The sequence below is a fragment of the Mesocricetus auratus genome, unplaced genomic scaffold (assembly GCF_017639785.1).
Source record: "Mesocricetus auratus isolate SY011 unplaced genomic scaffold, BCM_Maur_2.0 Super-Scaffold_100009, whole genome shotgun sequence".
In the NCBI taxonomy this organism is placed as follows: Eukaryota; Metazoa; Chordata; class Mammalia; order Rodentia; family Cricetidae; genus Mesocricetus; species Mesocricetus auratus.
The window spans coordinates 49984756-50001619 of record NW_024429193.1 but is presented as its reverse complement, the minus strand read 5'-3'; the positions used below and the strand labels follow the sequence as shown (position 1 = coordinate 50001619).

The window sequence follows — 16864 nt, the reverse complement described above, 5'->3', positions numbered from 1 at the left end:
CATAAGTCATTTCAAATTCATTAATTCATTGGTTTATATGTTGGTGTATTGTTATTCTAAATGCTTTTATTTCTTTAAATTGTCTCATATAACATATTTGGTGCATTGACACCCAGATGGTTTTCTGAAGTGTTTAACACTTTCCTTACTGGTTACATATTTGGTTATACTTTGTTTTAATAACAACATGCCAGATGTTGAAATGTAGTTGTGTAAATAATTTGATTAATATCAATTCTTTTGTGTTATTGGAAGTTGTATATATGCACACGCGCACGTGTGTGTGTGCGTATGCATATATAAATGGCACTATTTGTTTTCTTTGTAAAATTAATAGGGTTTTCTCTTCTGTAGATGTTTGAACTTTCCTTGAGTTAATATGCTTTTAATGAAAATTAAGTATTATGATAAAGAATATTTATTATTTAATTTATCTGATTTAATGATGCATAAAAATAAGAAACTCAGTTATATGAGTGCACAGCAAAATCTGGATATTTGTGGTGTGGTATCCATTTAATTTATTCATGTTAATACTGAAAACTTATTTACTCACAATGTGTACCTCAGGTGAGATAATAACTGCTCAGGGTTGCTTCCTCTGGTAGTGACTTCATCATTTGGAAATTGATTGATCAGAATATTTTAAGAATATGATTGATGCAGTTAGGGGTGTAGTTTGGATACCTAATGACAATGCTGATTTGAAGTAAAGATTATATTCCAGATGACTTTTAAGAAATACGGAGGGCCTGGATTAACAGGTAGAGAATATAGATTAGATTTAAATAACTAAAATGGAAATTAGGCAGACCTGATCAGCAAATTATTGTTTCTTGTGAGGTGTTATGCCAGTTTTCTGGTCAATATTTGGAATTATATAAGGCAAACACACAAATGCCCAGTTAAAATTCCTGCTGTCAGAATGTCGCTTGATTCCCTTGGAAAGAAAATGTTTCATTGCTGGTTGAATTCTTTAGTTGTGAATTTTTATATTTACAACTTTAGAGTAGAATGGAAAGAGAATAAATACTGTGTAAGATAACTGTCCTCTGTCATAAATCTACTTGTTTATGCAACTGCATTGTTGGACCGAGCTTTGATGAGATTTCTGTTACTCTCAACTTGTATAAAATATGGATAAGACTGCGTACAGAAAGCATGTAATTTTGTGTAAGTTTTTGAAAATATTTAAAACCTTGTCTTTTTTTTCAGCTATAAAATATTAATGGCAATATAGGTCTATCTTGCTTGACTTTTAGGATTAGAGTTAATGACCATATTATTACATAATGCATAGTATTCATTATTGTATAGTACCATTAGGTTCTTATATATTTTTATAAATAATAAGGAAAATATTCTCTTAACAGCTAAAAAAAATACATCATTTTCAAAGCTATAAAATGCTAGTTTCCATAATGTTCATCATTCCATTCTAATATATGAATGATGCATATCCATATTAGAATAGTAACAAAACAAAAACTCTCAGAAGTTATAATTTTGTTAACACATTTAGCAGGACTCTTAATTTCGAAATGAGCTATCACTGTATTGAGTAGGCTGCCTTGAGAACCAAGACTTATGTGATCTTCCTATGCCTACTTCAGCTCTCTAAGTTAGCTGGAGCTATAGATGTGTGCTGCTGTAGTTAAGTAGGCTTTCTAAAATCAGTTAGCCAGTGAGTGGCAGAGCCAGGGTTAGAAGCCTATAATCTTTTCAATGTATTTCTCTTTTAAGTCTTAAAATTTAGTTGTTATTTTTAATGTAGTTTCTTGGTTCAAATTGCAGGTGATTTAGTGTAGCTAGTACACTAATAATTTTAAGTGTCCAAACTGGAATATGGAATGAAGAATCTTGATTCTAGATTTAGTGATGGCATTAGACCACCGAATATGATCTCTAAGAAAATGGAATATTTTGAGAAAGTAGAGTCTTAGTGTGATTTTGTTTAAACTATTAGGTTGAAGATTCCTACTAAAGCTGGAAAATGTATATATTGGTTGAAAGAATATGCATTCATTTCATTCCAGTTTATGACTTTTCTCTTTAGAAGCCTGCATTTCAGTTTAGTTGTAAGAACTCATTGAATTTTTCAGTAAATCAAATCATTTTTAATAACTTACAGGAATCAATATGGCTGACATGTTAACTTGCTCTACTAGATACAGAGAAGCTATGAATAGGAAAAGCTATCCTTAAAGAGTTTACAGCCTGTGTTAGATCATATGACTCTATGATGATACGTAGGCTTTGAAGAAGCTACAATTTTTTATTCTGTCTCTTTGTCAGTTGTAAATAGAGATCGACAGACAAATATATAAAGTTTACTATGTAAGGTATATTTGTTTTTAAAGCAAGAACAGGGAAGCCTTTTAGTTTATAATAATACATTTGAGATATTAAAACTCTAATTTGTTCAGCTACATATTATTTGAAATATACTCTTAATACAAATAATTGTAAAAAATGAAGATTATTTCTGTTGGAGCTTCTAGTTTGTTAGACAAAATTTTTAAATAAATAAATATGCTTATATCAGAGGAACTTAGCAAAAGAATTGAACTAGTTTTCTTGGATTGACAATTGGAAAGAAGTACATTCTTCATGTAATATTTTTGATAGTTTACTATCCCTGGTATTTGAAAAAATAATTGGAGAATCGAGTTTCTCAACTTTGTTGCTTTGAAAAACAATATTCAATTCCTTTTTTAAAAAGCAGATAGTAGTAAAGGTATTGTATTCCAGAATTACCTGGAATGATATTAATAATGCTTTATATTCCAAAGTTGACAAAAGTTAAGTTGGTATAATTGTCATTTTATGTTGTTGATGGAAAAAAGAATACTTAGCTAAATAATGTACATAGCATAAAGGAGTTCTCTGATAGGAGCAGAGATTTCATGTAGAGAAGTTGTAGGTAATGGTGGTGTAGCTATTGACTAGATTTTTTTGACAAACTGGATTGGCAATGATGAATATTAATTTAAAATTTATGTACAAAACATTATAAAACCAGCAGTAATCTTTCATAAATACATGATAGCAGCAGTTACAATCAGAAAAGCTAAACACTAGAATAAAATATACAGAGATGAGATGAGAAATGCTAAACACAAGGTGGTTGTAACTAATTTAGATATTGGATATTCTAGTCATAAAGACAAAATGGGGAAGGCTTAATAAAAAGATGAAAACTTTATAGTCTGGATGTTTCATTCATTTAGGATATATTTCTCATTTTTGTAAGCTTGAATTCATGCTTCTATGAATTAAAATTAAGAAGGATGATAAGTCAAAGCTAATTGGGTAATTGATCTATGTGAGCTAGCAATCAGTGCTCTAACATAGTTGGAAAGTAGAATATAGTACTAGTTTTAATAGAGATTAATTTTACCTTTAAAATATTTGGAAAAAGACCACAAATATTGAAGTGAGGATTAATACTTGGATAAGAGTAAAAAGTCATAACTATAGTTGTCATTATTGCAAAGGAGATAATTGAGGGAAGTAGTTGAAGCCATGAAAATGAGTTCAATCTTTAAGGGGAAAATATCTTGAAGGAGAAAAGCAGGGTCAAAATGAATTGGTTAAAAGCTATATTGAAGGAATAAATGAGGATGAATACTTAAAATATAGGAAAGTTAATAAGGAGATATTAAGAAAGTCAAGAGAATACATACACAATAGAAACCATGAAAGAGAAGAGCTTTCAGAGGAAGGTATACTATGAGTGTCATTGCACCAGGCAGTGATGGCACCACATCTTTAAACCCAGCACTCAGGAGGCAGAGACAGGTGGATCTTTTGGGAATTCAAGGCCAGCCTGGTTTATTGGTTGAGTTCCAGGGCAGTCAGGGCTACACAGAAAAACCCTGTCTTGAAAACCAAAGCAAAGAAACAAAAAAGTGTCATTTGCAACAGAGCATGTAGAGAATGGAATGAAAGACAGACTTAGGTGTGAAGAAATACATAGTAATTTTTGAGAATGAAGTTTTAGTAGAATTAATAGGAATGAATTAAACCACAAAAGAGCCTTCAAGACAATTTTCTACAGTATTGCTTCTTAATTGTGATGTATTAACACTACATACTGACTTCTACCATGGGACTTGTATCCAGCTCATTATTCAAATCCTATGTGACTTCAACCTTTTTTAAAAGTTTGTTTTTTCTTAAAAATCTCAATAGAAAAGAAAAAAATTAAGACTCTGAATCTCTGCTTCATCTCACTTTAAGAAAAAAAAAAAGAAAGAAAATCCCTTATTCAATTTCTGCTCAAGCTTACTTCCCAGAATTTTACAGTTAAAGTTCTTAGGACTTGTGTGTGCTTACTATCTTTATATCCATACTTCAACAATTTTTCTCCCATTGAACTACCCTTACTAAATCTACTGATGAATCTTAAATCATTCCCATTGTACTTATGTAGTCTTCATCCTACTTGACTCCCAGAAACTTTTAATATAATTGTGTTCAAACCCTTCTTTTCTTTGGCTTCCATTACATCAGAAATAGTAACAATAATTATTATTGTTTTACTGTTTTAAGAATAGTCAATGAAATGTTTTAGGCATATTAAGACTAGTGCACCCATTAAACTAAAAGGCAAAGAATATATATAACTAAAGGAAAAGAAAGGGTCAATTGTGAAGCTACTCTAGTCTAAGGCAGAGATTAGTATTTACTTAAACCAGAATGGTGACAAGCAATTTGGAAACAACTTAACAGATAAGGGAAATTTCAGTAATGTCAATAGGTTTTTGTTTTTGTTGTTGTTGTGGATTCACTATAGCTAGGTGAGAAAACAGGATTTGTATACTCTGACACTGTTAGCTAACATGAGATGCCTAGGAATTATGAGAATATGGAAGGGAAAACATTATTGCCAGTTTTAATATCAGAAGCCAATAAGGTTCTGAGTAAAATGTCAAGGGAGAGTTTGGATATATATCTTATATCCCAAAGAAGCTACAGATACAAAATTTTTATTGGTTATATAGAATCAGTTAGTACTTTGGAAACTGTAGAAAAGAGTACAAAGTGAAAAGACTTCCATTCTTTAGCTAGGATCAGTTGTCAGAGATGTTGAAAGTCTTGGAATGAAAATATTTTAGGAAAAGTTTCAGTTGCAACCGTTTTTGTATCTCTTCAAATACATCACTAATCTTACTTCATGACAATTACTTGCCTGTGTTCATGTACCTAGCTTTAGTGAGAGATTCAGCTTATGTATGGGTTCTGATAGCAAATATTTACACTTAGAGAACCTTTCGATCTCTCAGGACTATTCAGCTCTTTTGTTGTAGCTCAATAGCCACCATGTAATAATAAAACTTGGTATTATTTTGATACTTCAGTTTAATCTCATGACAATTTGCTTTTGAAATGTTTTTCATCCTTTTAAAGTTTGAAAACTACATGGCTGTGAGTTAAGATAAAACCAGAATGGGTTAGGTTTAGCCTACAGGTTATAATTTATTGACCCGTTGCCACTAACAAACCCTGGTGTTTGAACCATAAAACTTGGTGCTTGGTTGGTTGGTTTTGAGACTTTGTGTTGTTCTCTTGCTCAGGTCCACCTTCAATCGCCTCCACCCCCAGTGCTAAAATTCCATGCATGAGTCACCATGCTCATCTCTCACTGAGTACATTTTCATTTAATGCTGAATAAAATCATGTTGAGGCTACAATGTATTTTGCAAAGATAGTGCAAATGATTCTTCAAACACTGAAAGCAAGAGTTGAGACTTCTCTTTTTGTTTATACTTCTAAATTTGCTAAACGTTAGTATAAGTTTTCATATACAGAAGTCTGTTTCAAAACTCTCTGAAGATAACATTTGGTTTTGGTTGTGAGAATACATAGAATTTGGAGTGTGTATTTTTCATTTATACTTTTTAAAATCACACGCAAAGGTTATAAAGCAGACATTTATACTTTTGAGAATTAATGTTTGTCTTTAAGGTTTTCTTCATTAATTCTTAGTCATCTAAGAATTTATTCATTCTATGGAACATGGGCTCCACATTTACATTTTTTAGACATTAGCATGAAAGACAATAAGAATATATAGCGTGAAGGAAATTAACTGGGATAAGTTTATTATAAAAGAAGGACAAGCATAGTTAAGTTGGCAGGAGAATGAATCTCTTAGAAATATCATTTATGCTGAGACTTAAGCTCCAAGTAGAGTTGTATAGCAAAGAACTATCTAGGTAGAGGGATGTGATTCCTCTTGCATTCCATGAGAGCACTGTACTTTTTAGGATGTGAAAGGTTATTTTAGGTATAATTTGTTAATTCTATACTAAGTAACTTGCAAAAACTGGATTATGCAGAGATTAATGTATCTTGACTTTATGTAAAACTGACCATTTGTATTTAAAAAAATGCTTTAGAATGGAGATCGCAGTAGACCGATTAAACAAACAACAGAGTATTCCTCTCCAGTATGCTCCACCTTTACGGAAAACCTCACAATCAAAATTTCCATGATATTATGTAAAAACATTTGAAATAATTGCTATACTCAAGAATTGAGGAGCATGAAATCTCACATACATGGAAACAATAATCTAAGAAGGAAATGGTTGCTACATGAGTATGTCCATTAAGTCAACAGTATAAAAACAGGACAAACAGAAATAACAGCATATAAGAGATCTCAAACGTGAGGAAAAAAAGTTCCCAGAATTTGTCAAGGGAAGAAAGAGCAAATTGGAGGGGAGAGTGATAGAAGTAGCAAAATTAGACTTGGAATAAAAGTCCTGTTCTGTAAAAGTAAAGGAAGATAATAGGAAGAAATTAAAGGAGAAGAGAATGATAATAGCATGAAGAGTCATTTCTAACAGCATTATGTTTGAGTATAACTTTAGAAACCTTTTCATCTTGGAATAAATATTGTTTTCATAACCTACCTGTGATATCTGAATCAAAATTGATTATTTCTTTATCTTTTCTTTAAAATGTATTCCATGATCTTTTACATTGCAAGCTCAAAATTGCATACTGTTATTAAATTTTAATATCTAAAGTAATTGCAAATACTTGTTTTAAATAAAATGTATATAACGTGTAGTATGTTGTTTTTATTTACTCAAAATATTCTTTTAAGTGTTTCAGGCTGCATGTACCAAGTAGTTCAGATGGTTGGCACGGATGGAAAAAACCTTCTGCAATTACTTCCAATTCCTAAATCTTCTGGAAATCTTACCCCAGTAGTTCAATCTCCAGTGGCATCTGATGCTTTGAAAGGGAATACAGGAAATGAAGTTCAAGTTAATTTTCAAGCTCAGATTTCCTGCTCTTCCACAAGTACATCTGTTCAATTGCCCATTTTTCAGCCAGCCAATACTACAAAATATTTTCTTACAGAAACAGTGAATGGATCAGAAAAAGGTGACATTACTTCTGCAGGGACAGGAAGTTTTATGACACCAGTTTCTAAAGTTGAAAGTCATGGTATGAAAATTGATGGACTCAATATGCAAACATTTGCTTTTGCTCCCTCAATACAAAATGATTCATCTCACTTTGTAGTCAATACCCCAACTCTTCCAGTGAATGTGAATTCTTCAATCTTGCCTCCTGGACCCCATTTACAGATTCCAGTCCATGCTGAAGTGAAATCTATACCTGAATCAACCTTGCCTCCTTCAGTTCGGCAAAATATACATGCAACTGCAACCAGAAGTCCCTCAGGAAAAATTGAGGCCTCTCAAATACCAACAGTTATTTATGTATCGCCTGTAAAAGAAGTGACAAATAGAGTTATCAAGAACTTTCAGACTATTTCCCCCAAACCAGTGATATTAAATACCTCAAAAATTCCACTGAATGTTGCTACAGAGACACCATTAAAAAGTGGTCAGCATTCTGAAACTGCTCAAGTGAAAATAATTTTTCAAGAGAGTCTGCAGCCTAGTATTCCATCCCTTGTTCCTTTAAAGTCATCAAATAATGTGGCTTCAAAGATTTCAAAAACTTTTATAGTTAGGAAAAATTTGGGAGATAATACTGTAAACACACCTCTGCTGAATACCATCAGTTCTCATGGAACACAATCCATAAGTGTGCCTATTAAAGATAACGCTTTGGTAATGAATGGGAAAGTCTATCTGTTGAATAAAGAGGGGATACATGGTCTGCCATCCCAAAATGACCACCCAAGTTCTGTTTCTTCTGGTAATCCTCTAAGACAAGATTCATCAAAGGTAGTAAGTTCAAGTCCAGACACAGAAATATCCAAAGAGCCAAATAGTGCTTTGATTCAAAGTAAATCTTCCCAGTTGGAGACAAAATCACTTTCAAATTGCCAGCTTGCTTCCATGACCAGTCTAAGAGCAGAGAAGAATCAAACACTGGAGAGACCATCTTTTTCTATGGCAAACCCACATACTGTGAACCAATGCAGTAACTACCATAAACAGAGTAAGACTGTATTTACAAGCCCAGTTTTTCCAAATGGATTTAGGACAGTTCAAAATTCCCCCAGAAAAGGAAATCTCATCCAAAGCATAGAGAAAATATGTACCTCTGTTGATGCAGCAACTGTTACTTCACAACAGTGTGTTTTCAGAGACCAAGAATTACAGGTAATTTTTCCATGCCAGGGTATTCTTATTATATATCTCTGTGGAAAATACTTAATTGTCAAAATTGTCTGATACCTGTCTGCTACACACATAGCCCATCACACATACTTACTTAAAGCTTTCATCAGAAAAAAAATATTTGAGGAGTGCTATTGGTAGAGTCTAAGCAGTATCTTTCTCTTTATTTAACTTGGCAAATAGGTAAGACAAAATGACAGAATAAAGTTCAGAAGAGTCAGAGAGTGATAAGTCTTCTAAGATTGCGTGAATATGCCTACATGTGTGTACTGAATATATACTTATTAGCCTATGTTTGTTATATGAAAAGATAAACTTTATGTAAGAGGGACAGGTTTTAAAAACTGGAAACTTTATGGTGAGACTTTAAATTTTTTCTTGCTTTGTTTTTGGTTTTGGTCATAGGAAATGATATTTCTCTAAACTACCATTTAATGGGTGGACTAGAAGTCATCAGAACCTTTTTGTCAAGTAAAGTTTTATCAACATCTTTGAGTGTTTGGACTTTAAACTTTTTGGCGGGTAGGGGTTTTGGAGTTTTTTGAGACATGTATTTCTTTTTAGTCCTTTATGACTCCTGTAATTGTGTAACACTTCTGTCAGCTACCATTCTCTTCTTAAAATACATATATAGTCACTTTTTCCTTGCTTATGATGTTAGTGTCTGTCCCCTTCAATATGGAAATCCCTGAATTTGAAAGACAAGGAGGTAAATTCTAATAAAAATGAGATTGATTGAAGACATTAAAGTTTTACAGAAGACTGTGGTCTTTAGATATTGTTCTGTAAATTATTTTTTGTCTTGACTTACTTTGTTTTTCAGTGTCTCAGTATGTAACTCAGACTGTACTGCCTCTGCCTTCTGGTGCTGAGATTAAAGGGTACCATGCCTGGCCTAGATTTATTTTAAAGTTATTGTCATATCTGGTCTCTCCTCATATACTTGAGAATAGATCCTTTGTTACTTTTCTGTACAATAAAATGAGTAATTGTGTGGATAGTTTAAGTTTGTATTCATTTAAATTCAGTTTTTGAATGAATGGTACAAATAAAATGAAATGCAAATCTTTTAAAGTATGAATCATTCTTTTATGGAAGAGTTAATTGCTTCGTTACTCACCTGACAGAGCAACCCAGTAATAAGCAATTTTGTTTGTGTTTTCTTCTCTTGATTCCAGACCCAGTGTGAGATGGCATCAATGTTAAAAAAAAATACTGAAGAAAGAAATAACAAGAAATATTCTCAAGGAAGTAATACTAAGACATCATATCTGAAGAGTGATGCTGAATTTAAAAAGCTATTTGGTCTCACTAAAGATTTGAGAGTGGATCTTACTCGCATCCCTGACTGTCTGGGCTCTAGGAAAGGTTCTGATTCCTTTAGCAGTTTGATGAAGAGTAACTCTTACAAAGATGCAGAGTTTGTGGTGAAGGAAGAAGAAATAAAACAGGTAATAGTTTTTTAAGTGTATAACATTTTTGTAAGTATGACAAAGTTACATGGTTATGTTTATCTTTTAATTTGTACATTAGATTGAATAATGATTTTTTATCATATTTACAAATAGCTCATACTGAACAGTGACAAAAGAAACCTTACACACAGATAAAAATATATCCCTAGTTAATTTGCATTCTAAATATTTTTAGTCACCTTGTTTTGTTTTCTTTTGTCATGTAAGAAAATAGTCTGGAGAGTTGGCTCCGTAGTTATAAGAGCATTTGTTGCTCTTTCAGAGCACCCACATGGTGGTTCACAGCCATCGTGGCAAGGAAATCAGACACCCTGAACCCAGGTACATACACGCTACACATGCAGCAGGTCAAAAACTCAGAAATTAATAAAAGGAATAAATATTTTAAAAAAGGAAAATAGTCAAAAGCATTTCAACTAGTTATCCTATTTTAAAGAATTACCTAAAGAAAATAAGTATAAGGGAAAATGTGAGCACGCTGATGTTCATTGAAGTATTAACACTTAACAAATTTTAAGTAGCATATACAGACAGGAATGCACTATACTATAATTATGCTTGCAAACATTGTAATCCAGTATTTTGAACTTCATCCTTTTCGGGTAAATCTTAAGGAAAAGTTTCTCCATGTGCCTGCTTTGCAAATGAATGAAAATTTAAACCATTTATCTCCGGTGCTATTTCATTTCAATAATAAGCCAGTTTGGCGTAGAATACATGATTTAAACCAGAAAATGTAAATATACTAGTTTGTTTTCTAGGACTATGATTGTGACCTTTCGCTTTAGTACCATGTTGTAGGATCCAGTTTTTACTAGAGTTATCCCCAGGAAAATTTGTGAAATCAAATTTAATTGCTGTTCTTTGTTACTTTGATTTGAGAGTGTGTGGCATAGCAATAACATTTTTGTTTTGTCTTACCATTACAACAGAGTTTTCCTAAGAAAAGAAAAGGAAAAACCATTAAGAAGATGGAATACACAAAAAGGAGAAGAATTAAGAAGTCTAGTGACACAGTAATGAATGGAACAGATGTTGCCAGTTCCCAACTCCTTAGTATTTCACCAACATCAGACATACCACAACATGACATTGTCACAAGCCAAAGTACAACCAGGGAAGACAAGAGAACTGAGGTAGAACACTGCTCCTATGAGAAGCAGGACAAAGGCACATTAAGTTCAAGTGTATCTTTTGATCAAAGTAATTATTTTAATAAAAGCTATACTGAAGATATTTTTCTAGTGACACCACCAGAATTAGAAGAAACCATCAGAGATGAAAAAATAAGAAGGCTTAAACAAATTGTAAGAGAGAAAGAAGCAGCTCTTGAAGAAATGCGTAAGAAGATGCACCAAAAACAGTAAAATGTCTAGGATTTAAAGACTTGTACTACTATAGTAGTTCCCTATTACCTGCTGGGGATACAGTCAAGACCCCCCACAGTGAATGCCCAAACTGAAGATGATATCAAATTCTGTATAAAACTGCTTGATGTTTATTCTGATAACTCAACATCTACTTTAAATAATAACAAGCAAGTAGGATATACAGTGCGGATACACTTATTGAAGAGGATAATGGATATCCTGAACAGGACACTGGAATTTTTTTTCATGCTACTTAGAATGGCATATAATTTAAAAGTTATGAATCCTCCTTTTTGGATTTTGTCATTGATATTTTGGACAGCAAGTTATCATGGGCATCAGAAAACAGAAGAGGCAACTGCAGGTTACAAGGGATTAGTGTTATTTATAAAGGCACTCTGAAAGTGTCTTTGTGTATAAAACTTAAGGGGTACAGAAAGGTTGAGTCATTTGACTCGTCGATAATCTACATGACATATTTTGACTTACTTGTTTTGGAAGAAAATTTTTGGTATTTTTCTGTGAAATGAAATCCCAGAATTTGAATATTTTGTACAAAGTTTCTGTTAATATTATATCTTCAACTAATTCCTCAGGTCTTACACTAACAATAAATATTGTGTACTGAAAGTCTACAATCCAACATAGTCAGCTGTAAGCTTAACTTTACCGTTGAGTTTCTATGTATACTGTCTTGATCTTCTTACCTATAAAAATAATACAACCTATTCACCGTTGTTGCTAATTTTTCCATCAAGAAAATCTATTAAAATTTATTGCCCAAGGGTATATGTTTCTGCATGTCTGCAATATTATATATTCCAAAAGTTTTGAAATTTAGGCTACTTAATGGTATTTTATTTTTGCTTACAAGTTATGCCTTATGAAGCTGGAGAGGTGATTCAGCAGTTAAGAGCACTTGCGTTTTTCTAGGATCCAAGTTTAGTTCCTTTACCCCATGTCAGGTGGCTCATAAGCACCTTTAACTACAGCTGCCATGACCCAGCACCACCTTCTGACCTCCAGCATCTACATACATATGCCATACATTCAACATAGAAACATACACATAAAACTATTTTTAAATTATATAGCCGGGCGTTGGTGGTGCACGCCTTTAATCCCAGCACTCGGGAGGCAGAGGCAGGCGGATCTCTGTGAGTTTGAGGCCAGGCTGGACCGACAGCCTCCAAAACAGAGAAACCCTGTCTCATAAAACCAAAAAAAAAAAGTATATATTACTTTAACAGCAGCTTCTTTACTAACAGCAGCTTCTTTTTGGTATATGTACATAAATGTGTTACATAGATTATCTGAAAGGTAGATTTATTCCTTAGTCATCTGTAACTAGTCACTTTTCAAACTATAGTTTTTCTCTAGAAGCATCCAATTTTTCAAGTTAATCTTTGATTTGGGAAAGTTTGAAACTATAAGTGAATGGATAGAGAATAAAAATGCAGGGTTAGCTAGTTTATAAGAAATCAACAAATTTCTGGAAAGAAGACCCAAAAACTATAAGGGCAAAACCATAAGCAAGCTTTAAATAGGAGTGAAACATATCAATTAGATTATACTGCTTTTGTAGTAGTAGCTTTATTGCAGTAAAATGTGCATACCATAAGATTTACTCTTATACTAAAAAGGGTGAAAGGACCAATAATTTCAGAACACCACACCTCCCTCATATAAGTTTTGTAACCAGTAGCAATCACCCTGTTCTTTATTTTCACCTATGCAACACCCAGCCTCAATAGAAATTGCCATTTGTGAACATGTCATGTACGTGGAATCATAAAATATAGTTTGTAACTTTTTCACTTATTAATATTTGTTATTGCCCATCAATATTCCACTATATGGAATCCTAGTATCTGGAAGATTTGTTCCCAGATACCCCAAGGATAGCAAAATCCATATATGTCTAAGTCTTATACATAAAATGGCATAACCTTTACATATTTCACCACAATCATTTCTATATCTTAAATATTTCTAGATAAACAACAATGCAGAGTGTATATAATTGCTTTACTTAGGGAATAAGAGTCTTATGTAGACTTTTTCCAACATTTTTAACATGGTTGATTATAAAACTGGACTGGTTTTGTTTATCCACCTGATATACACATTTGGATTGTTTCCAATATGAAATACTAAAAATACTGCTATGAATGTGTATAAGCTTTTTTTATGAATATGTTTTAATTATTTTGAGTATAATTAGTTGTATAAGCTCTGAGCCACCACATTACCCAAACTATTCTAATACTGGATTTTGTTCACCTTACTCATCATATTTGGCCACCAGTAATATGTTTCTCATTTTGAAGGTTGATTGTCAGTCTTCAAAATCAAAATTTAATTCCATGACATTATTTTGCTTGATTAATGTTTAACATGTTAAGGGTTTGCCATTCACTAAATTCAAGTGTATATTTCTTCTGAGATATTATGATACTTGAAGAGTAACTTGAATCCTTTATAAAAAAAATGGCTCAGAGGTGATAGGGATATTGAGTTTGATCCCCAGAACCCAAGTGAAAAGAGCCATGCATAGTGACACATGCTTCTAATTCTAGTGCTGGGGAGGCAGAATCAGTTGGGTTTCTGGGCCAGTGTGACATCCTGTCTCAAAGGCTTCAAAGCATTTCTGAGAAATGAACCAAGGTTATCTTCTGGTCTTCATACAACATGACTACACACAATAATAAAAATATTCACAATATATGTTTCTGGTCTCAAATGCCAACTCTCAATTGAATTCATATTAAGATTTCATCATCACAAAAAAAATTGGAAGATATCAATAAACCTCCTAAAGCCAGAAAAAAAGTGAAGGAAACAGTTCAAGACATGAAAAATTAAATAGAAAACTGAGGATATTCTGGAAATAGAAAATCTGGGTAGATGAATATGAACTACAGATGCAAGCATAACCAACAGGATACAAGAGATGGAAGAGAAAATCTCAGGCATTGAAGACACAATAGAAGAAATGGATTCATCAGTCAGAAAATGTTAAATCCAACAAATACTTAATGCAAAACACTAGTGAAATCTGGGACACCATGAAAAGACCAAACCTAAGAATAATATGGATAGGAGGAGAAAAATTCCAGTTCAAAGGCACAGGAAATGTATTCAACAAAATCATAGAAAACTTTCCTAACCTAAAGAAGAGCATGCCTATGAAGACACAAGAAGCTTACAGTATACCAAATAGACTGACCCCAAAACAACAAAATTCCCCTCACCACATACAGAACAAAAAGAATATTAAAAATCTGCAAGGGAAAAAGGTCAACTAACATAAAAGCAGACCTGACTTCTCAAAAGAGAGACTCTGAGAGCCAGAAGGTACCAGACAGATGTTCTGAGACCACAAATGCCAACCCAGACTACTATACCCAGCAAAACTTTCAATCACCATAGATGGAGAAGACAAAAAATTCCATAAAAAAATACCAGATTTAAACAATATCACAATTCCAGCCCTACAGAAAGAAGTATAACAAAATATCCAACCCAGTGTAGTTAGTTGTAGCCACAAAAAAAAGCACAGGCAATAGATAATCCTACAGCAGCAAATTCTAAAGAGGGAAACCACCACCACCACCATCACCAAAAAAATAACAGGAATTTACAATCACTGGTCATTGATATCCATTAATATCAATGTACTCAATTCACCTATAAAAAGTCACAGGCTAACAGAATGGATGACAAAATAGGATCCATCCTTCTGCTACATATATGAAACACACCTCAACTTTAAAGACAGACATTACCTCAGGGTAAAGGGTTGGGAAATGACTTTCCAATCAAATAGACCTGAGAAGCAAACTGGCGTAGCTATCTAATATCTAATAAAGTAGACTTCAAGCTAAAGACTATCAAAAGAGATGAAGAAGGACATTTCCTACCCATCACAGAATAACTCATCAAGATGAAGTCTCCATTCTGACCATTTATGCTCCAAATACAAAGGCACCCACATTTGGAAAAAGAAAAAGCATTAATAAAGCTTAAATTGCACATCAAATCTCTCATTAATAATGGGAGATTTCAATACCCTACTCTCACCAATGGATGTGTCTGCCAGACAAAAACTTAACAGAAAAATAAGGGAACTAACATATGACTCAAATGGGCATAACAGACATCTATAGAACATCCCACCCAAACACAAAAGAATATACCCTCTTCTCAGTATCTCATGGTACCATCTCTAAAACTGCCCACATATGATTACAAAAAAAAAATCCCAACAGACACAAAACTTTGGAATAAACCTATCTACTTATCAGATCACCATGGCTTAAAGTTAAAATTCAACAATACAAGTTCCAGAAAGCCTGCAAACTCATGGAAACAGAATAATGCTCAACTGAATCACCCCTGGGCCAATGAAGTAAATTAAGACTTCCTAGAATCCAATGAAAATAAATGTGCAACATACCCAACTTTATGGAATGCTATGAAAGCAGTGCTAAGGGGAAAGTTCATAGCACTAAATGCCTACATAGAGAATTTGGAGAAATTCCATACTACTGAATTAACAGCACACCTGAAAATTTTAGAACAAAAAGAAACAAACTCACATGGGAAGAGTAGATGCCAGGAAATAAATTGAGGGCTGAAATCAATAAAATATAAACAGAGTTTGTTCTTCAAGAAAATCAACAATATAAGCAAACCCTTATCCAAACTAACCAAAAGACAGAGAGAGCATATGCAAATTAAAACCAGAAACGAAAAGGGGACATCACAAAAGACACTGAGGAAATGCAGAGAATCATCACATCATACTTCAAAAACCTGTACTCCATGAAATGGGAAAATTTGGAAGAAATAGACAAATTTTAGGTACTATACACCATAATTAAATCAAGACCAGATAAACAATTTAAATAGACCTACAACCCCTAGGGAAATAAAAACAGTCATTAAAACTCTCACAACCAAAAAAAATGCCCAGGCTTCTGCTCACAAGTCAATGAGAATATCAAACAGCTAACAGCAATACTCCTGAAATTGTCCCACACAACAGGAACAGAAGGAACATTGCCAAACACCCTTTTTGAGTATATAATTACCCTAGTACCAAAACCACAAAAAGATTCATCAAAGAAAAAGAGCTACAGACCAATTTCCCTCATGAACATTGATGCACAAATGTTTAATAAAATACTGGCAAACTGAATCCAAGAACACATCACAAAAATCATCCACCATGGCCAAGAAGGCTTCATCCCAGAGATGCAGGCATGGTTCAACATATGAAAATCCATCAGTGTATTCCAACATATAAACAAACTGAAAGAAAAGAAAAAACACATGATCATCTCATTAGACTCTGAAAAAGCCTTCAACAAAATCCAACACCCCTTCATGAAAAAGG

The 16864-nt window shown here is 33.1% G+C and overlaps 1 protein-coding gene across 6 annotated transcripts in view; it reads left to right on the top strand.

Annotated features, from left to right (window-relative positions):
• Positions 1-12191, top strand: part of Lrif1 (ligand dependent nuclear receptor interacting factor 1) — a 68906-nt gene extending 56715 nt beyond the window's left edge. For 3 of the 6 annotated variants that reach the window (XM_013118065.3, XM_005076592.4, XM_040752083.1), the window contains exons 2-4: positions 7121-8600; positions 9797-10069; positions 11026-12191. In XM_013118065.3, the coding sequence (XP_012973519.1) occupies positions 7134-8600; positions 9797-10069; positions 11026-11460 (2175 nt within the window). In that variant the 5' untranslated portion in view covers positions 7121-7133 and the 3' untranslated portion in view covers positions 11461-12191. The remainder of the gene's footprint in view (positions 1-7120; positions 8601-9796; positions 10070-11025) is intronic. The other 3 variants (XM_013118068.3, XM_013118069.3, XM_013118067.3) reach the window with 2 other exon arrangements.
• Positions 12192-16864: the final 4673 nt, after the last annotated feature.